Source organism: Pseudonaja textilis, chromosome 2 (assembly GCF_049901715.1).
Source record: "Pseudonaja textilis isolate UNSWEBS1 chromosome 2, rPseTex1.2, whole genome shotgun sequence".
Lineage (NCBI taxonomy): Eukaryota > Metazoa > Chordata > Lepidosauria > Squamata > Elapidae > Pseudonaja > Pseudonaja textilis.
Window position 1 is genome coordinate 69,034,440 of NC_141991.1, and position 22,256 is coordinate 69,056,695.

General features: G+C 38.5%; 1 protein-coding gene across 4 annotated transcripts in view; it reads right to left on the reverse strand.

The window, feature by feature from the left end:
* SGCD (sarcoglycan delta) overlaps nt 1–22,256 on the reverse strand; it is a 322,572-nt gene that overhangs the window by 121,414 nt on the left and 178,902 nt on the right. For all 4 annotated transcript variants that reach the window (XM_026696668.2, XM_087924232.1, XM_087924230.1 and 1 more), the window contains one exon: nt 11,065–11,166. In XM_026696668.2, coding sequence (XP_026552453.1) covers nt 11,065–11,166 — 102 coding nt within the window. The remainder of the gene's footprint in view (nt 1–11,064; nt 11,167–22,256) is intronic.

Genomic DNA, 22,256 nt, shown 5'->3' on the forward strand with positions numbered 1-22,256 from the left:
TTGGAAATTGCTTGTTAGCTGCTTTTCAGCTGTTAGGAAACTTTGGATCAATACATTTTAGAGCAGTGGGTTTTTCCTTCAAACTTAAGCAACAAAGGTTTTAAATACAAGTTTAAGGACTTAAATATATTTGAGAATAAACAGCAAAAAGGTGCTTGGGATCTTGATTTTGGAAAATTACAAATGGGCTAAGGATGCAATCGAATGTCTGGTTAACCTTGGGGGAGGGAGGGAATTTGAAATAAGATATAAAATTAATTATTAGAATACTTCCTGTGGAAAAATTGTTTTGATTTTTCTTTTTAAAAAATGATGAGAGTCTAAAGGCTGGATACTATAGGGAACCAGAAGGAACTAAAGATTACACTTAAAGTAGAAAAACATTTAAATCTGACTTACTAAGAATGGAGCAAAATACTTTAACATCAGATGTATTGAAGGATATTTGTGAACAATGGATCCAGAAATTAATTGTAGTTCAATAAATAATGTCTAAAAATGTCATGAAAGAGGAATACATTTTATCTGAGAAGATGGAGACTGCTCTGAACATAGATTTAAGAATGGCAGGCTACCAGAATGATATGGGAAAAGATGCTACACTGGATATACAAGTGAAATCAGCTAATGTCTCAATAATTAAAAGGAATATATAAACAACAAACCAAAAGAATGACCTGGATATTGTTCCAATATTGAATTTACAAAAAGAACTTGTTAAAGCTTTGAAGAATTTTGAAGAAAGTATGCCAGCCCTCGCAGATAAAGCATATAGGAAACATGACAACATGAACTAATTTTACTTTATCATAAGCTTACATTTACAAAACCTTGCTAATCTGAAAATACAAGCTTCCCACCACCACTTTTAATTGCTTGATCCATTAGAATATGTACTTCTTAACTTCTTTCTCTGACTGTGAAGGTAGAGTGGGGGTCTCCAACCCTGGCAACTTTAAGACCTGTGGACTTCAACTCTCAGAATTCCTCAGTCAGCAAAGCTTGTATAGGTTTTTACCTTTGTAGTTGTAATTTATAATTAAATTACAATTTAAAAACCTGAACAAATTCTCCTGCTATAAAAATGCTCTTACTTTCCAAAACTGCAAACAGAGGTGCTGAACTAAGTTTCAATATTTGTATATGCTAGCATTTTTAAAATTTTTACACCATATACATGTGCATCAAATACAGTAGTTTCTGCTTGAAAACTTTCACTTACGCTATACAAATGCCAATAAGGATTTTATATCAATTTGTGATGGTTGTATTTAGTTGACAGTTTCTGCAACAGAAACAGCTGCCACATTAATGGTCTCTGCTTGGTTTATTCTTCTGGTTGTCTTGCCTTATCTTGCTGTTCACATTTTGCCAGAGGCAAAAAAAAAATTAAATTGAAAGAAACGTCCCACAATGCAAGGGAAATAATTGTATTGCCTTGAAACAGAGATATATATCACCCCATAAAGTTATAGTAGTAAGTAGCTAGATATTACTGTGCAAAATATTCATTTATTAGTAGCAGCTGAGTAGAATGTTTTATGAATTTACTAGTGTTTTAAAATACAAATATCTTGTTCTTGCACAACACTTAAAGCCAAGAAGCAACAAATAGTAAATGTGATTTCAAACCACTGCCTTGCTCTGAACTATTTTAAATTTCAGAGAAAGAGTATATAGCCTTAATTACCCAATGTAAATATTCTCAGATTTCACTCTGAGTAGGTTTCATTCTGCAATCCAATGCTAAAAAAATTATCCTCAATTTACAACCGGTTGTTTAATGACCATTTGGAGTTCTAATGGCCTGTGAGAGTGTGCTTTACACAGCCTATAAAGCACTTCCGGCTAAAACATTGTACCATCCCATGCCATCATATGATCCCAGTGTGGGTGTGTGGCAACTTGTTTGCATGTACAAATGGCTGCCAAGTGCTCCATGACCATTTAATCCCCATTAAATGAGCTGTGGTGGCACAGTGGTTAGAATGCAGCACTGCAGGCTAACTCACTGCTCACACCAGTGAGTTTGATTCTGAATGACTCAAGGTCCATTCATCCTTCCAACATTGGTAAAATGGCGACCTGGATTTTGGGGCAATATGCTGACTCTGCAAACCACTTAGAGAAGGCTGTAAAGCAACTGTGAAGTGGTATATCTAAGTGCATTTGCAATCCTACTGGCTTCCCCAGAAAGTTAACAGGGAAGCTGACAGGCAAGGTTGAGAGCTGTTGCACCTCAAGAGAGGACTCTGGGGGCTGGCTGAAAGTACTACTTGGTGAAATGGAACTCAGACCCTGAAAAAGCTGAGCTGTCCTGAAACCTGCCAGAGCCTTTCCTTTGTGCACACAGGGGAGAACTGAACTTCTCTGGTAGGAGGAAGAAACAGAGCTCAAATCTCAAAATGTGTTGTTCCTTTCCACACATAGAGTGTCATGCCTCTGGTGGAGACTGACTCTGAGGAAGAGGAGGAACAGCAAACAGGGAGTGGAAGTGTGGCTCCAGAGGTGGTGGAGGAGGCTGAGGAAGAAGAGAGGCCAGCTGAGCAGTCAGAGGAGGACCCAGGCCCATCTCCTATCCATCCCAGGGCACGCAGGGAGGAGAGGATCAGGGAAAAATGTGGTCTACTTGGGAGAAGAGGGCCATGATCCTCTTCATGGGTTCAGGTGTGAGATCTGCATAAGAGTTTGGACCTGCGTGCTAACAAATTAGTGTTTTATTCCTAAAGGTTTATCTTGGTTGGCATTCTTCCAGCGGACTGTACTTGGTTTTCTTCCTGAAGTTGGCAATTATCTATCCTGATCTGTTGTGAAACTTTATTCAGAGAGGTTTGTTTTTGGTTTTTGCTTTGTTATCGGCTCTTTGAATTTGAACTGTGTTTCTTTCCTTTGAAATGTTATTTTGAAAATAGTTTACTCCTCCACTGTGAACAATTAAACAGTGAAGCCAAGTTGAAGGCATTAAAGGACTTTTATTTACGTTTTGGTTTTTGTTATATTTCTGAGATACTCTGGGTCATCACATAGAGGGAAGCTGAACTCAGCAGGCAGTTCTTCGCTTTGCCCACTTATGATGAAGTTGATTGCTTAATGACTGCAACCAAGAGTGCTAGGATTGCAGTTGTTGACTGAATTAGTTATATGGCCATCTCACTTAATATTTTGTTTAACAACTAGGATTCCAATCCCAATTATAGTTGTAAATGGATTTTTGTCAGAAGTAATTGAAGATAGGGCTTAAGACTACTTTGATATTTCATGACCAGTGGATCTAAATCAACTAGATAAATAGTGAAATATGGAAGCCCAAGTTGCTTAGATTTTAGACTTAAAATGCCATTACAAAGCTAGCATGATGAAAACAGCTATCCTATATTTTAAAAGTCCAGCTGGGAATGCATTTTGGAAAGAAAAATTTATGTGGTATTATAGATAAACGTTTAGCCTTGCTTTTACATTAGATGAAAAAGGATCAATATTTGTGCTGAATGTGGATCATGATATCTATAAGAAGATTGGCTAATATACTCTTATGTATGAGAAAGGATCCTGATACTGAAAGAAAGCAATAAAATATCAAATGATCTCTCTATCTTTTTACCGGTCTTTATGCTTGATTTTTTCCCCCACAGATAGGAAAATTACAATTGTAGAAAATATATAAAGGTGGTGGGTAGGTATGTGGGTGGATAGGAAGAAGAATTCAGAATTAGAAAGATTTGTAATGCTCTGAAACCTTTTCTGTGGCCTCAACAAATGAGAATTCTATATTAATATTATTATAAATAATAATAAATAGAAGAAACAATAATGTACTTCATTTCTATTCTACTAAGAAGGTTACAGTTGTATATCTTAGAGTTAGAATTGCTGGATATCATTGTTATTCAAATTAGTATTTTAGTGCTCTAATGTAATAAGCATATCTTTCTTTTATTTCAAGAGAGCTTTTCTCTAAGCACAAATAATATAGTATAATAACCCTGAATTATGAAACACATTCAACGTTAAGATTTTTCCTTGACATGTATTTTAATATCATACAAATGAGTTTGCAAAATTGTTATTTTACAGCTTATTTTATTTTATTTTGTAAAGAAAATGTGTAAGAAATAATAAAAGGAGGAATTTTTATGAAGAAAAACACTGAACAGGAGTGAATTAAGTGAATAATAGGCCTCAGATTCTTTATTCAATTTCTAATAAAATTGTTGAACTGGATTGATTCAATTCAGATTTCCAAAACCAGGACTGAAGAAGCTTTTTGGATGAGAAGTGAAATGTCTTCAAAGAAAAACCGGAAAATTTGAATTGCCTGTATTTGTACATTTCTGACAATATAGATGACAGTAATGCCTTTATTTTGTGAGCTGCCATGGGGCAAAATGAGTCAAGGGGATTGGATAGCCCATTAAGGAGCCACACTGCCTATTAATCCTTTGAAAGTTATTTGGGAATGTGTGGGAACATATAAGAAACATTTTCCCCATCTTCAAAAATTGCTCTTGAATTTCTCAATATGCATGCATAACTTTGGGACACTTTCAGAAGCACTTTTGGTCAGTCTTGAAAAGCTGCTTTAATGACACCTAAAGAGAGGGTTTGTAAGGCATTCCATACAATCTCTTTCAAAAATTTGCATACCTATCACACAGCATCTTTACAACTGACCCAACTTTTTATAATTTGGAGGATTCCAAGGAACAAATGGCAAGAAGTTCCTTTCTACTGATGCCAGTATGAGCAGCATAAAACACAATAGCCATGTTATTAAAATAGTATTAACATAATTGCAACCTGGATTAGGATTGCATACTGAATTTCTAAATTTGTCATCTAGTGTGCAACCAAAGAAACAGATAATACTGCTACTGTATTTACTCTGAACTGTATGCTTATTGTTTGCTTTTGTTTTGATAATTCAAAATACAGAAAGAAGGTTCCAAGGCATTCAAGTGAGATAGGTAGTATAGAAATATGATAAATAAATAAAAAAGTAGATATGGTCCACCTGAACATTTTTTGATACAGGAGATTTGTTCAGAAGTAGTGATGCATTTTCTTGAAAGAAGCCTGCAGGTATCTACTACATGCTAGGATAAACCTGAACTTATTTTGGTCTTGGTGTTTATTGACCTGCATAACATTGGAAGCAAGGATTTACTTCTGACATTTTTTAACCACTAAAGGCCTTTCAGAGTTTGTGAAAATTATTGTCCTCACTTTATGTAGCCTTCAAAAGGTGACTGATTTCTTAGTTTATAATGTTTTCTTTTTTTTTTAGCTCAGCTGAAATGTTATGTTCACTGTGTAAATACATATTAAACAAAGTTAGGAGTACTAGCTTGTCGCTCATAATAAATTAGAGTGGCAGTTCCTGCTGTGGTTGGGTGCTTAGCAACTAAAACTTGGTAGACTTATTTAGCTATATCAGAAACAAATATAAGCCATAGTGTTTTCATATATAATAATTTATTCATTTGACAAAGGATAGCACCTAGTACAGATTCTAATCATGTAATTTGTGTATCTAGATATCTATCTGATCCAAATTACCAAAAAATATTGAGCATGCTGCAGAAAGGGAAAAAAAAGCTAAAATTAATTAATGGACACCAAGAGTCTAGCAAAATACTGTAACAGTTTATCAGCACATAAGTAGATGGATCTGTTTATATTTTTCTGTTTATATTTTTATAACAAATGTGAACAGTTATTTCTTAAAAAGGATATCTTCTCACATTATTACACATGGCAGTGCATATATATTAGGAAATGCAAGATTATAAAAATTTCATAGAACATACAATTAACAAATTATGCTAAGTCTAATTTTCACTCAGACTTTGTTAATGCAATTTTTAAAAGCTAGCAGATGGTTTGTGCACTAGCCCACAATAAATTATAACACTTATAAAGACAGTTATGTACCAGGAATTGCAAAGAATCCAGGCTACAGATGACCCTTCTGATTTTTAATAATCTCTGTAATTGATGTACAGCCCCCCCCCCGCCCCAAATACACAGATGTCTAATGTGGTTTCTTGATGAAGCACAAATCACTTCTATTTACTCAGGCAATGCTTCATGGTCCAGTTCGTTTCTTAATTAAAGACATCAAGATGCACACAAATGGCATTGAAAAGAATGTTTAGTGTGCTAGATGTTCAACTGGGGTTTTTAGATACTTTACTTGCTTCTCTAAACCCTGACTCATTTAGTATTTCACTTTAAAACATGACTAAAACACATTTAATCCCCATGTAACTAAAGACATCGTGGCTTCTCCTTAATTTGTTTTTCTTATCTGCTTAGAATATTAAACTATGTTATCAAATATTGGAAGTTATACATCAAGGATTTTTGTAAAAAGAACCAGTGGGGTTATGGTTAGTTAATACTTAGCTGAAAAGAACGGAATAGTATAAATATGATAATCCTTCAATATAGATTTATTTTGGAAAGCTAAGGTTTAACCTGGATATGGTTTAACCTGGACAATTCCATGGACAAATTGCCTTAATTTGGCCTTCTCAGCTAACAGCTTTGTTGCATTCTTCTAAAAAGATGCGTGTCATATCTTTGTAACATTTTGTTTCATGATAAAAAGATTGATTCCTAGGAGGGAGGAACAAATTTAGACAATATCATTTATGTATTATATTACTGAGATAAAACTAAGATTGGCTAGTTAAACAGTGAGGATCTATAGTGTAAAAGCTGCATCCTGATAAAGAATGAGAGATAGAAGATAGCTCCTTTAAATTATGGAGTTTATCTTGATTGCTAAGGGTACCATTAATTTCAAAAAGACTTAACTCAAATGATCCCAGATCACATAAATTCTCGCTTGAAGATATGATCAGTAAGAGGAAATTCACATACTTTGGGGTGTGACACAAGCAGATAATGAACTAGGAAAATATGCTTGGCAGGGTTGAAGGAAATGGAAGAAGAGAAAGGGAAGAAAATAAATGAACAGGACCACTAGAATGAATTTGGAAGAATTATGGATTCTTATTAGGAATACTGTACTAATTAGCTGATCCCACCTCCACTCTGCTATTTTGAAATCCATATTATTGTACTTCTATTGTTTATTGTTTATTATTTCATTGCTTTATTATTGTGATTATATTTTTCTGTTTTACCATGCTAAATTTCCCAGAGTAGCCCCACTGTGAGATAGGCACCAAATAAATTTAACAAATAAAATAGATTGAAATAATGAGCATTTGTCCATAAGGTTGTCATGGTTCTGGCTTGACTCAATGGCATTTGAATAATTCATGTAGCTACTAAGATATTGCCTATTCATTCAGGTTTGTAATTGCTAATCCCTAGAAAATGATGAGAAAATATAATTTTATTAGAGTTAGGAATTATGAGATCATCAAGAATAATATTCAAAATAGACTTGATGGAGAATATAATATGGAGAATCCTATATGAATGAGAATGTTACAAAAATCAAAACCAGGTGTTAATTACTTTTCATAAAAACTTTTGTCATTTCCTCCCAATTATCTAGTGTGTAGGTTACTATTAGTTGATTTCCATAAGACCACTATAACTATAAAGCAAGGAAAGCAATGGAACAAGTGTATGGGTTTCACTGACTTGGATGATCATAGCCTGATATGTTCACTGATACTCAAGAATAGTTTAGACTCTTTGATATATTTTGCATATCCTCTTTTTATAACCTTAGTTTTCTCTGCATATGTTTGATTCTTCACAAAAAGAAGGCAAACACAGTCTTCATAGAATCAAATGTACATTAAAATTTAGAAGAATAAATGTTTCTTTTAGTAACTGCAATTCATAGCAACAGCAATACCACTTAAACTTATATAGCGCTTCATAGTGCTTTACAGCCCTCTCTAAACAATTTACAGAGTCAGCATATTGCCCCCAACAATCTGGGTCCTCCAATTAATGTACAATTTAACAACTTTATTTATAAAACTATGAAAGTCATTTTTACTTCTTTTGAATTTATTAAAGTGAAATCATTTATATGGGTCAAATATTTTCTCTTATTCCTAAAAACAATAAGATATGAAGATTTCCTTACTATCTGTTCTTTTTAATTGTTTGCCATTACTTGATTTTAATTTACAACCAATTTGCTATAGTTGTAACTTTCAATTATAAAATAAAATTTATATTGGACAACACATGGAGTATCCCATGGAACATATTAAAGAAATCATATCAAGGATATTTCATTAGTTATTTGTGACTAAATCAAACACAATGTAAAATAGGAAGCAAATTAATATACTCCAAATTAAGCAGGAAATATGATCTCATTTTGTATCACTTGAAAATTAAATAAATTCTATTCATGTTAAGGATATTGATCAAATGAGACTATTTTAGATGTTCTGGGGTGCATACATTATATAAAAAAATATCATTAATATTCAATCTATTATTCTGAAATAGATTTTCACTTTTTTTCCAAATGTTTGAGAAATTAAATATTTTAATATATAATCCTTATTCTCTATCCTTCAAAACATTACTTATTTTCTAATAATTTTTCAGGATATTCTGAGCAGGCATTGTCTATCTCCCTCAGCTAGCAAGAACCAAGAAAAACCTATGTATAATGTTTGTCAAATAAGGAGATATATTTGAACATATATGATTAATTAAAAAGTAAATGTTATGTGCACTAAATCAGTTCCTTAGAGTTAGCGTTAATATCAAACTACTTCTCTTAAACTTGAGATATTGATATGAATGCCTCTCAAGTCCAAAATAGTTAAGTTCAAAATGCCGCATCTCTATTTTGCTGGAAATGGCTCTATATGTGTGAGGGATAGTAATACATTTCCAAATATTTTTTCGGTGAAACTCTGCAGTTTCATATTCAGGAGGAATGTTGGTGGCTTGTGAGAAGTAGAATCAAATCAAAATCCACAAAGTTGTACAAATTGACTTTTGAGCAACAAGAAAGCAGAATTTCTCAGGCAACTGCTACCAATTTCCAACAAGATGCTGGCACAAAATATTTATAAGAGATTTCTTTTAAGGGGATTCTCACTTCTTAAGATCTGATGAACTACAACCAAAAGGGAGTGTGAGGTATATGAAATTCCTCAGTATGATTTTTATCTCTCTCTCTAGATGTTAGCCAACACACAACCTCTTGGATTAGAAAAAGTATATTTATTACTAGAGACAAAAGACAAATCAAGGTAATTATATCCCTTACTTCTGAATCTGCCACAGTGTGTAACTGACACTATAGAAGAGGAGCAGTGGACTTGTGGAATGTGGTGTAAAACAAGAAGGCTGTTCCATTTGTTAATAAATAATGTTGCACATTCTTCCTTCTCCTGACTTGAACTTAGTAAAGGCTTCCTAGAACACAGCTAGACTACATATTCAAATGGAAGCACTTTAAACCATTGGGTATCAATATAAGAGTGGAATATTCATACCTACAGCAGTTTAAAACTAGTGTTTCTTTTTCATGTTAACAGACATCCTACTTTGGCTTCTGGGCCTTGGGGCAAAGGGCTAGTGGACTATTAGCACGGAATGGGTCAACTCACTGTAGCCAAATTACTGCAGCCAATTCACCATGGTCAACTCACCATGGCCAATTTGCCACAGCCAACTCAATATGGCCAACTTGCCACAAGATAACTTGCTGCTAGACAATTCAACAATTTAATGATTTAAAATAGTTTTAAAATATTTTATTTTTTGTCATTCACATTTCATTTTGTCTCTCTTTTGACACCCTTTCTTTAATGATTCTATTCCTCTATTTCTTCAATATTAGTATAACTCTTGTTCAGCAGAAAGTTGTCACATGGCAAGTTAGCTGTGGTTAGTTAGACATGGTGAATTGGCTGTAGCAAATTGTCATAGATGCTTATTTGCACAGTCAGCGTTTCTGTTCCAAACAAAACCTCTTTTTAATCTCAGACGAATTTTTCCACATGAAATAACAACCCTTATAACTTCCTGCCTTTACAGCAGTGGACTTAATGTTTAGTTCACATTGACTATAAGCTAGTTGGCCTGTGATTGATCCGCTTTTTCACTTAACAGAGGATGAAAGAGTGCTTCAACAAGCTAACTGTTCTTAAGCTGGTTTCCTGAGCAGTGTGCTGCTCGCTTACCAAGCAGAAGCTGTGAACTAACAAGCTCCTCTTTCTGACCTTAATCGGTTGATAGATATTTCCTTTCTCCTCCCATCTGGTTCATGCCTCACTGCCAAATGACATTATAAGGGAAATTGCTTGTGCTACTGTGCACTATTCTATGGGCTTTCTCCATTGTTCCCCTAAATGTCCCTTTCTTCTTCTTTAGAAGCTAACTAGTAGAGCATCTAGTTGCAGAATTTAATATATTTAACACAATTTAACAGAATAACAAGGTTGGAAGGGAGGTCTTCTACTCTAACCCCTGGCTAAAGCAGGAAAACCTACACTACATTTGACAAATGGTTAGCAAATCTCTTTTTAAAAACCCCCACAACTTCTGGAACTTCAGGAAAGTCCCATTTCATTGATTAATTGTTCTAACTGCCAGGAAATTTCTCCTTAGTCCTAGGATTCCTTCTGGTTGCTCTTCGCTAGACCAGAGTGAGCAGTCCAAGGGATGGAAGGAAGAGTGAAAGGGTTCCAAGATCTGACCCTAAAGGCAACCCTCTTGTAGGCAGATGCCATGAAATTTTCTGCTTGCCCATTTGACTCGTGGTAAGTAAATACTGCATTTTCATTAATAAGCCCTAGTTCAGAGGTCTCAACTTTAAGACTTGTGGGCTTCAACTCCCAGAATTCCTTAGCAGTTTTGTTGGCTGAGGAATTCTGGGAGTTGAAGCCAACAAGTCTTAAAGTTGCTAAGTTTGGGACTGCTGCCCTAATTAGTTGTAATTATACTGACAACTTTTCTTGGGTTCACTTTTTCCAAAATCCAATCTGAAAATTCTAAATTTGGAGGGTGGATTTCAAAATTGCAGCTGTACTAATCATGTTGTAGTAGTGACATATTTTCAGTTCTATCAAGAAAGAAATATTTTTAGAAGTTCTGACTTACTGTCCTGGAGTGGATTTCTTTGGCGTAGAGAGGTTTCAAGAACTCCGAATCTCCTTCTAGCTTTAAACCTTTTTCTGTAATCCTTAGATTTCCCATTCCATCCTGAAATATAGAAAGGAGTATGATTGCTATGATTTTATAAAATCAACATTGCAAAAAGAAAAACAAAATCTTAGAGAAAACACATAAGCATTGCTATTCAATCATTCTTCTGGCATAGGTTTTGTAAGAAAATTGTGTTTCGAACAAGCTAAAATTCATTTCTCCAAATGAGACACTTATTCAGGGGAACGATGTCATCTGGGAGAGAAGCTATAAAAACCAAGTATTCTGCACCTGAATGACTCTCTTTCTGTCTGCACAACTCATTTTTTTGTTTATTAATAACCTCATTTTGCCCAAACAACCTTACAAATATCCTATATATTTACATATGGCCATCAGAATTCTAAAATAAAAAAGAAATAAAAATAATATTCAAGTGCCGAAAAGCAATTTACCAGAATGAATGTTTTTATATCCCCGCTCCCCAAAATCTGTAGCTTTTCATTTTACTTTGTAAAATTTAGTACAGGGCTGAACATCATTCTTTTGTGGATGGCTATATCTCTTTAGAACTCTATAGATGACCACATGTAAATGAACGTTAAGGCCATTACTGTTTTTTCTTTTGCATCCTCCTTCTTTTATCTCTTTTCACATGATTAAGAATGAATTGGGTTCTTGGTGTTAGAAAGAGTGGTGAAGTATCAGCGGATCTAGGTCTGTCAGTCAATTTTTACTTTGGTTATAGATCGGTATAAAATATATGGAATTACAACCATTCAAAGAATAAGGATTTAATATATTAAATTAGATATTAATTGCAAAGTAATAGGGATTATTAACAGAGACCATTAAAACTGTAACTCTAAATTATGAATTAAATGATAATACTTGTATTTGCTATTAAAATTATTTACTCATATCCCACTTTTATTGTTTTTATAAATAATTCAAGGTGGCAGACATACCTAATATTCCTTCTTCTTCCTATTTTCCCCAGAAAAATAACCCTGTGAGGTGATTTGGCCTGAGAATGCATGTTAAAATTAGAAAGACCAAGATTTGGTAATGCAATATAAAAAATAAAACAGAAAAACAAAACAGAGTAGAAATGTCAGACAAAACAATCTAGCCTAAACAGTCATCTTCTCAGAGATTTTATTAGAAATTTAGTGTGAATTTATTATGCTATATGAAGTTATAGATATTAGCATTTAAGATACAAAATAATATCAATCTTACACCCACAACACTGTAAAGCTTTAACATTAAGGTTTAATTGTACAAATGGTATTTTTGACATTATTGACTATTAAGACTATCAGAGCAATACATTATAACAGAATAGCACAATATGAATAAAATAAAACACTTAAAGTAGTTAGCCAAACAATGTAGAATGTTTGGTATAATAAACTAAGCATTTACATTGCTACCATAAAATTGTATATAATATTTGATGTATTTAATGTGATCCAAGATCAAACATGTGGAACACAAAAAGAAAGATGAATGGACACAAATGGCAAGCAGTGAAATGGGAAAAGAAATCTCAGGATTGGGATATATAAAAATATCCAAGGTAATGCAGCAGCCTTTTCTCCTAACATTTGTTTGAGGAGTCTGACCAGTACACCCCACTAGAATAACCAATGGTATTTTAAATCTAAGCATGCTTACAGCATTGTGTGCAAGCTAGGATTGCTGAAAGCTAACTTGCAAGACAATGGTTTACTCTTCAGAGCAACTTTAAGGTGCTGGCTGGGGTATTCTTGGAGTTGAAATCTCTACATCTTAAAAGTCACTAAGGCTGAGAAATACTGATCTAGAGAAGATATTCAGTGCAATTCTACAGTCTAGATCAGTGGGCCTCTGTGGTTTCGCATGCTCCCTGAATCCTGTGGATGGGGCTTCACTTGTTTACATGGCTGAGTTTCTGGCATGCCATGCCTTGATCCCAGTCCACCGACCTGGAGTTGAGGATCCCTGGTCTACATGATTCTTTCTTTGGTTTTTTCATCTTATATTTCATCTTATATGCCAAATATGCCAGATTCACTCATAACTTTGTTTAAGCTAGTTAGAGTACTTGGAAATGACCCCAGAAATCACATTACTTCATTCTAATAAAAGAAAGATAAAAAATGAAATACTGGAAATAAAACCAGTAAACTAAGAATAAAACATTTTATCTTGCCAAACACAGAAAAAGAAAAGGAAAATACTGCATTAATCCATTTCATCCATACTCACCGTAGAAACAAAAATGCATAGAGTAATAACTAGGCTGAAATTGAAGACCTCATTTTAAAGAAAGAATTCTCTTTTGGGAAAGAAGCTCCAAGTTTACTTTGTATGTCTGTCCAGGCTATATTACAGAAAGTACAGATTTTTACTAAACGGGAAATATTTATATGATGCATAAAAAGGAATTTTTCACATACAAGTGAACATGTCTTACCTATTCAATAAAGAAATAATATTGGTTTAAAGAGATTTAGTAGATCCATAAGATCAAGGTTTTTTTTTCAAAAACAAATCAAGTTTTTGCCATTGAGATCAAAAAGAGAAAGAGATCAGACCAGTTCAGGAATCATGATAGCTTTTACCACTTCCATTATGTCTTACTTACTCACATGTCATTTATCCTAAGATTATGCACTCTAAATTTATGTAAAGATGGACAAACTACAACCATGGATTGCATATAGCCTCTAATACCCATTTAGATTATTTTCCCTTTGCATATTTTATCTTTTCATGATTATAGAAGGAATATGACCCAGCAGTACAATGTAGCAAACAAGTTAAATAAAATTTAAACCACATCAAGAGAAGTATAATTTCCATATTATTATTAGTGTTTTTCTTATTTATATTTAGATTTATTATACAGGTAGCCCTCAAAAATGCTTATGATAACAGGAAACTTTTGTTCTCACTTCATAAATATTGCTTTTTTATGTTCAGTGATCAGATCTTAAATTACTAGTATATATTGTCCCTTTCTTTTTATTTGAAATCTGAGTTTGAGATACAGGAGAAAAAAAAACATTGTTAATTTTAGGATTTTCAGAGATACATGGTCAGTAGGGAACTAGGAGGCAGCTTTTGGGAAAAGACAGGCAGGTCTCTTCAGCTTACAGGTGAATTACCTTGAAGTTTATGGAAAGACAGGGAGAACAATGTGAAGAACAAGAAACTAGACTGGGAGGAGGAAGAGAAAGAGGTTGTTGCAAAAGTTATATAAAATCCTGAATGAGAGTGTGGCAGAGGAGAAAAGGAAGCAAGGGAAAGAAAAAGAAAATGCATTTAGAAACAGCAGGGTAGAGATCTGCTCTTTGGCTTTTAAGAGAACTGTTATATCTGGGAGGACGGTTCAAGAACGGAGGCAAGACTCAGATAGTAACTAAAGCTCTTTATTTGTGACTTCAGATCTGAGCAACTAACCCCAGCCGCAGCAGGCGTTTACTGGCCAATCGCATCAGTCTATGGCGACCAATCACGATCGGCTTTCAGCGGGCCAATCAGATTTGCAGGCTACGAGCCTACTAGTCCGGAACAAGAACTATTTGCAAGCAAGAGATGGAGAAAATTATGACACTTTGGAGAAAGTATCAGAAGAACAGTGGGCAACAAAGTCAGGTGCAGTATGAGGCCTAAACAACTTTACATGGGAGAAGAAGCAGTTTGTGGGTCTGAGCCAGGAGAAGGAAGACCACAGGAAAAAGGCGTGACTTTCAGTGTTTCTTTCCTCTTCTTCTCTTGGCAGACACAAGTAGAATAAATACATTTTGGAAGGTGGAGGAAAGCGGCTTTGAGTAATTGTTCATTCAATCATTCTGTTATGTCCTCGGGGCTGACACAAGTTCCCCCTCAGGTCCGTTCATACTGCGGGGGCGTTTGCAGCCCCCATTGGCTGGCTCCCTTCGACAGCCGGCTATAAAAGCCGGCTGTTAGGTCGAGCCAGCCGCTGTTCGCTGGAAGGTCTGTTGTTAGCTTACAGACGCAACAGCCCCCTTTATTCCCCTGAATAAAGCGTGTTATTGAGATGCTCTGGTGTGGCCTCCCCTTTGTTCCGAACTTAACATTGGCGACGAGGATGGGATCTGGCCAACCAGCAGCGATACCAAAAGAGCTGAAACACACACCAAAACGCTGAACCGTAGCCACGCCGTTTGAGAGCTCGGTCAGTCGTTGATCATGGAAGTGAAAGTGGAGCGTGTAGCCGCTCAGTTCAAAAAAAAGCTACGTGAGAAAAGTAGGGCACTGAGAACCTCAGCCGCCCAGCATTGAGCACAGAATCCAACCGCTGCTGTTCGGATTCTGCTTGTTAGCGAAGTTTTCGGCGCTGCGCTCACAGCCGCCAGAACACATAGGCGTGTGATTTGAATAGCCGTCAGCACGACGCTACAGCTATAGCCGCCTACGCCCTTGTAAGGGTGCGAAATTCAAACGGAAGTCAGTTACGGCGCTACAGCAATAGCCGCCATAGTCACTCAGAGCGTGTAACCCAGAGAGATCCTTTAGAGCTGAAGCAGCGCTGCGAGCTGCAGCTGTCACTCTTATCAGGGCCTTGTATTCCCAGAGAGAGAAATTGGTCAGTCTACCAACAGACTGAACACCCAATATGAATTCAAATCCGGCGTTTCCGCCATTTAAGCCAGATGAAGACAAGTGGGACTCTTACAGAAACCGCTTCAATCACTACCTTGATGCCATTGGTCTGGCCGACGCTACAGAGAACAGGAAGAAATCATACTTCCTGAGTTACTGCGGGGCCACAGTATTCGATACCGCCACAGCGCTACTCGCCCCCAGGGAATTAAAGAACGTTCCGTGGTCCGAGCTGTTGGAGACTCTCTCTAACCATTATTCCCCAAAGCCATCGCAGATAGCAAGACGTTTTGCCTTTCGTATGAGGAAACAGACAGATGGAGAATCTATCAATCAGTATATGGCCGCCCTGAGAACCGCAGCTCTCCACTGCGAGTTTAAAAATTACCTAGACGACATGCTCCTGGATCAACTCGTCTGTGGAGTCAGAGATGTAAGGTTGCAGAGACGGTTGCTGGCCAGAAAAGATCTCAACCTCACCCAGGCAATCGAGGAAGCTTTGGCTGCTGAACTAGCGTTGCAATCGGCCGCTGAAATACAAGGAAGCGCAGCCAAACCCAGTCCGGTCACTGTTCATTCCGAGGAAGCAGTGAATGAAGAAGACCCCACCGAACACTTAGAAGTGCATCGCCTCAAACCTTTCAAACAGCCACAGGTAGGAGCTAGGCCAAAAAATGGCAACGTGCCTAAACACATCCTGTTGTGCCTCTCCTGCAGGGGGTCCCATGCCAGAACGACTTGCAGGTTCAGGAACGCCACCTGCAACAATTGCGACAAGAAAGGCCACATCGCCAGGGCCTGCCAGGCAACGCACGCGGCTCCACAAAAGGCATTGTCCCCTTACTCCCCTCCGGGGCCACCCAGGCAAGTAGAAAATTGTTATACGTGCTACCAAGCTAACCACACTTTTTTGACACCTAATAAAATTACCCTCTCTATTCATTTAGAAGGTAAACCCTGTCTTATGGAAGTCGATACTGGATCGGCACTATCAATCATCTCTTGGAGCACACTTAAGAAAATACGACCCAACCTCTCCAGGAAGCAACTCCAGAAGAGTCGTCTCACCTTGAGGGATTACCAGGGGAAGAATATTCCAGTACTCGGAACAGGCAAGTTCCTCGTTAAATTCAAATCCTTTAAAGGCCATCTGCCTTTAGTGGTGGTAGATGGTGCCCTCCCTAGCCTTTTGGGGTTGGATTGGTTCCCCTATCTCAGCCTTAGCTTAACGGGAGTACATGCTGTCTCACCTTCCGATATCGACTCACTATTTTCAGACTATGCTGATGTGTTCAGCAATGAATTGGGTTGTTATAATGGTACACCCAATTCCTTTTCGGTGGACCCCCAAGCAGTTCCCATCCATTTAAAACCGCGCAGAGTACCATATGCTCTGCGCGCTAAGCTGGATGCAGAACTGGACAAATTGCTCCAACAAGGGGTGATCGAGCCCACGGATTTCGCTAAATGGGAGACTCCAATTGTCACACCCCTTAAAAAAGATGGTAGTATCAGAATGTGTTCTGACTATAAAACCACAATTAACCGCTATCTACAGACTAGCGCATACCCAGTCCCAGTAATCCAACACTTACTACACACATTTGAACCGGGAACCATATTCGCCAAATTGGATATGTCACAGGCTTATCAGCAATTTCCTGTGGATAACCAAACGGCCGAATTACAAACTATTGTCACCCACAGAGGGGCGTTTCGATGCAGGCGCCTCCAATTTGGTGTTAGCTTCGCCCCAGGAATCTTCCAGTCATTAATGGAACGGATACTGCAAGGCCTCCCTGGCGTAGTTCCGTACTTTGATGACATTTTGATTTCAGCCAGGGACAGGCCCCAACTTTTTCTCAGAGTCAGAGCGGTATTGGATAGGTTCAGGCAGCATGGCCTCAAACTAAAAAGGGAGAAGTGTGCCATCGCCACTAGGCAGGTGGACTTTCTTGGGTATAAAATAGACGCCTCTGGCATCCACCCCGTGGAGTCTAAAGTCAAAGCCATCCACGAGGCACCCACTCCGTCTTCCAAGGCAGAATTACAAGCTTTCCTGGGTCTGCTAAACTTCTATGCGTCATTCCTACCCCACAAAGCCTCAGTAGCTGAACCGTTGCATAGACTTCTAGACAAAAACACTCCGTGGCATTGGGGTCCCAAAGAGGAATACGCTTTTAAAGCAGTCAAATCGCTACTCACTTCGGACGCTGTCCTAATACAATTTGACCAGCACCTTCCTCTGGTCTTAGCTGCAGATGCCTCACCTTTCGGGATCGGGGCTGTCTTAAGCCACAGACTTCCCAACGGTTCCGAAGTGCCAATCGCATTCTTTTCTAGAACCTTGTCAACAACCGAGCATAATTATAGCCAAATTGACAAAGAGGCCCTAGCCACCGTTGCTGCAGTCAAAAAATTCCATGAATTTTTGTTTGGTCACAACTTTGAACTTGTCACAGATCACAAACCACTGTTGGGGCTCCTATCAGGAGAAAAACAAACACCGCAAGTCTTGTCCCCAGGATGACTAGGTGGACCCTATTCCTGGTGGCATACTCGTACAAACTGGTTCACTGCCCAGGAAAAAATCTCAGCCACGCCGACGCCCTCAGCCGCTGCCCGTTGCCAGCACCCGTGGAGGACCCGGCCCCGGTCCATGCCATTTTCGATGCCAGTGAGTTCGACATCCCAGTCACCGCTGGCGACATCGCTCTCCACTCCAAAAAAGATAAACTTATCGCCCAGGTTCTGGACTGGGTACGGAGGGGGTGGCCGGGCGGTAATCTCTCAACTGAATTCTCACCGTTCAAAACCCGCCAGCAAGAACTTTCCAGTTTACAGGGCTGCCTGTTATGGGGGACCAGAGTTGCCATACCAAAACCTCTGCGCACACCCGTCCTGAAGGCGTTACACGAGGGGCACCCTGGCATCGTCCGGATGAAGGCGTTGGCCCGGAGTTACGTCTGGTGGCCGGGCATGGACGACGAGATCACGAAATGGGTAAGCTCCTGCCGCCCCTGTCAACAATCCAGGCCAGCACCTCCGATCACCACCCCAACCAAATGGGAAAGTACCAACGCACCGTGGTCACGGTTGCATATTGACTTGGCCGGGCCATTCCACGGCAAGACTTTCCTGGTGGTCGTGGATTCATTCTCCAAATGGATCGATGTGGCCCTCCTACCCACAACCACCACCCGAGCAATTGCCCAGGCTCTGACCCGCTTATTTGTTACGCATGGTCTGCCTGACACCATAGTCTCAGACAATGGGCCCCAATTTACGTCCACAGAATTCAGCCGGTATGCCACCAACCTGGGCATCCGGCATATCCTAACGGCCCCCTTCCATCCCGCTAGCAATGGGTTGGCGGAGAGAGCCGTTAGGTCAGCAAAAGAGGCGTTGGCAAGATTCACTCAAGACGACTGGCACTCCAGACTCTCTCGTTTTCTCTTAAGCCAACACTCGACCCCATGTACTGTCACAAACAAGTCCCCAGCCGAATTACTGATGGGCAGACGGCTAAGGACAGTGCTGGATAGACTACATCCCCACTATTGCCCAGACACACCATTGGGCTCTAACACTAGGGTCAGGAGTTTTGTATTACAGGACCAAGTTTTCGTCAGGAACTACGCAGGCGATCCCCTGTGGGTACCTGGGAAAATCGTGGCCATCACCGGGCCAAGGTCATACCGCATCCAGTTGGGGGACGGGCGTATCTGGCGGAGGCATCTGGACCAGATAAGAAGTCGCCAGGGCGAACATGCCGACGCTGACCCAGGGACTTCAGAGACCCTCCAATTGCTGCACCCGAATCCTAGCTGGGACCTCCAGAGTGACCAGTCGCCACCAGCCGAATCGAGGGAACGGACGGTAGACCGGGACCGTCCTACAGAGTCATCAGCCGTACCAGCGGACGACACCACCGGGTTGCGGGACAATGACAATTTAACAATCCAACCCGAGGACTGTGACCACTCCCAGACTCCAGTCCGGACTCCAGATCGACCCTGTTGCCTGGCAAGGCCAGTTACAGACTCCCAGAACTCTATGCCACTTTGTGCATCGCCAGAATTGTGCCGGTCGGGGCGCTCACACAAACCACCAGCTTACTTAAAGGACTACTCGTGTTCGTATCTAGGGGGAAGGGGTGTTATGTCCTCGGGGCTGACACAAGTTCCCCCTCAGGTCCGTTCATACTGCGGGGGCGTTTGCAGCCCCCATTGGCTGGCTCCCTTCGACAGCCGGCTATAAAAGCCGGCTGCTAGGTCGAGCCAGCCGCTGTTCGCTGGAAGGTCTGTTGTTAGCTTACAGACGCGACAGCCCCCTTTATTCCCCTGAATAAAGCGTGTTATTGAGATGCTCTGGTGTGGCCTCCCCTTTGTTCTGAACTTAACACATTCAACATAGTTTAAACTTTAAAGTTTCTATTGTACCTGTGCATACTATTAATACTTCTGTACACAGTTTCTAATGATACAAGAAAATGTTATTAAAGATTCACAATAAGAGGTGTGTCAAATTCTTTTTATTGGATACCCCAACAAAAAAGGAAGACCCTTGTCCTTCCCTTCCTCCTCCCTCAATACTGTGAGCAGGTTTAGTAGCAGACATGAAGAGAAAAAGAGTTGAAAGATACCCTGCTTTGGATTTTTTGGGGGAGGGAAAATGAAGTGTTAATCTTGGGACTGATTTCAGGAGTACAAGAGAGACTGTATGTTATTTTATATTCTTAGCTATCCTGATTATCTCAAAATGTTCTCAGTCTAGCATGTTTTAGCTTCTCAGCTCTGGGAACCTAAGCTAAGTTAATTCCTAAAACTGTGCGGTTAAGTCCTAAAATTCAGTGGAAAAAATACTTTCCAACAAACAGAAAAAGTTGAATCCAAGTCATTGCAGAAGACTGAAATAAGATGGCTTTTTCTAGAGGTGGTTTAACTATATATTTTCAACATGGAATAAAACTTCTATTAAAATCTAAAGCAAACATAATATGTTAGAATTACATATAATTCTTTCCTTGCAATTTATATGCACTACACTAAAACAGTAATTATAGCCATCTCATACTCTATAAACCTAAGTATCTGCTTTGTAATTAAAGAAGACATATGGAGCTAATTCATTCATTCTGCTATGTTAAATATATACTGTGTGAAAAAAATGGCATACATGCATTGGATGGTATAAAGTTATAAAAGGGAAAATGGATTTTGTTGTTAACCTTGAACCGGTTCAGGCAGGAGAATAATATCCATAGTAGATTTTTGACAGAGTCAGCATTATCAGATGTACTTTTCCAACTTAGATAATAGATATTAGAGAAGAAAATCTTTTTCTTTTCATTAGTTTATCAGAATGCTTATAATTGGAGAGTACTTATGAAAAGTACTGTAGGCTTTTTCCAACTTTCTTTCCCTAACAGACTTTCAGAAAAAAAATGAAATAAAATATGGGACACTTATAAGTGGAAGATTATGGGTACTCCCACATGATAGTGGTCCTTGTCTGCATCATTTTGATTCCTCTGGAACATTTAACCTAATTGTGGAGTTGATAAATAGTCAGATGACCTAAGAATGGGCATTATTGAGAACCAGTTTAGTCTAGTGGTTAAGACACCAGGTTAGAAAATCTTAGCCATGAAAGCCAGAGATTTTGGGTGATTTGGGGCCAGTACACTTACTCTCAGACCAATGGTATGCACAGGGGTGTTGTTGTGGGGAAAATAGGAGAAGAAAGGTATGTTGGATATGTTTACTGACTTATTTGTAAAAATAATAAAAGTGGGATACAAAGAGAGAGAGAGAACTATTGGACAGTCAGTGCTACACTGTCTACTTACCACCCTTTCTCTGCCCTCTGTTTCAAATGTCAGTGTATTCCCCTTTAAGGGAAAAATTCTTTTTTTTGCTAATTTTTCCTGTTACTGTTTCCTGCTACTGTGATGACATTTCTCCTCTGTCACCTCTGTCCTCCTCCTCTGTATAACTTCAAGCATGGACATACTGAAAGCCCTGCCTTGGAACTGCTGCACAATTTTTCTACCCAAATTATGGTAAGGTTGCAGATGGGAGATGGGCATTACAGATATTCTACTAATATGACCATATCTGTCTGGAGAATTCTGGAAGTTGAAGTCCACATGTCTTAAACTTGCCAAAGAGCATCCTTCCTATTGGCAGAAAATGGATCCAAGCCATTCAGAGATCTGGAAGTGTGACTCCAATCTATCTGGATGTTGTGGGCATAAAATTATGTAGATTAATTAAGGCAATTATACAATAACAATTTAATCTGAAAATAACCATGCAAGCACAATTTTCCATTGCCTTTTTATATCTCCACAGGAAAAAAATCCCCAAATATCCCTCCAAGACCCAAAAAAGAGAAAAACACATTGTACTAAGACAGTAAGGTCACTGAGACTTAAACTCATTCACTTATCTTTGTTCTTTCTAACTCTACCTTAATTCTTGAGTTAAGAGTTTTGTTCTGTTATGTCCCTGGAACTTACAAGAGTT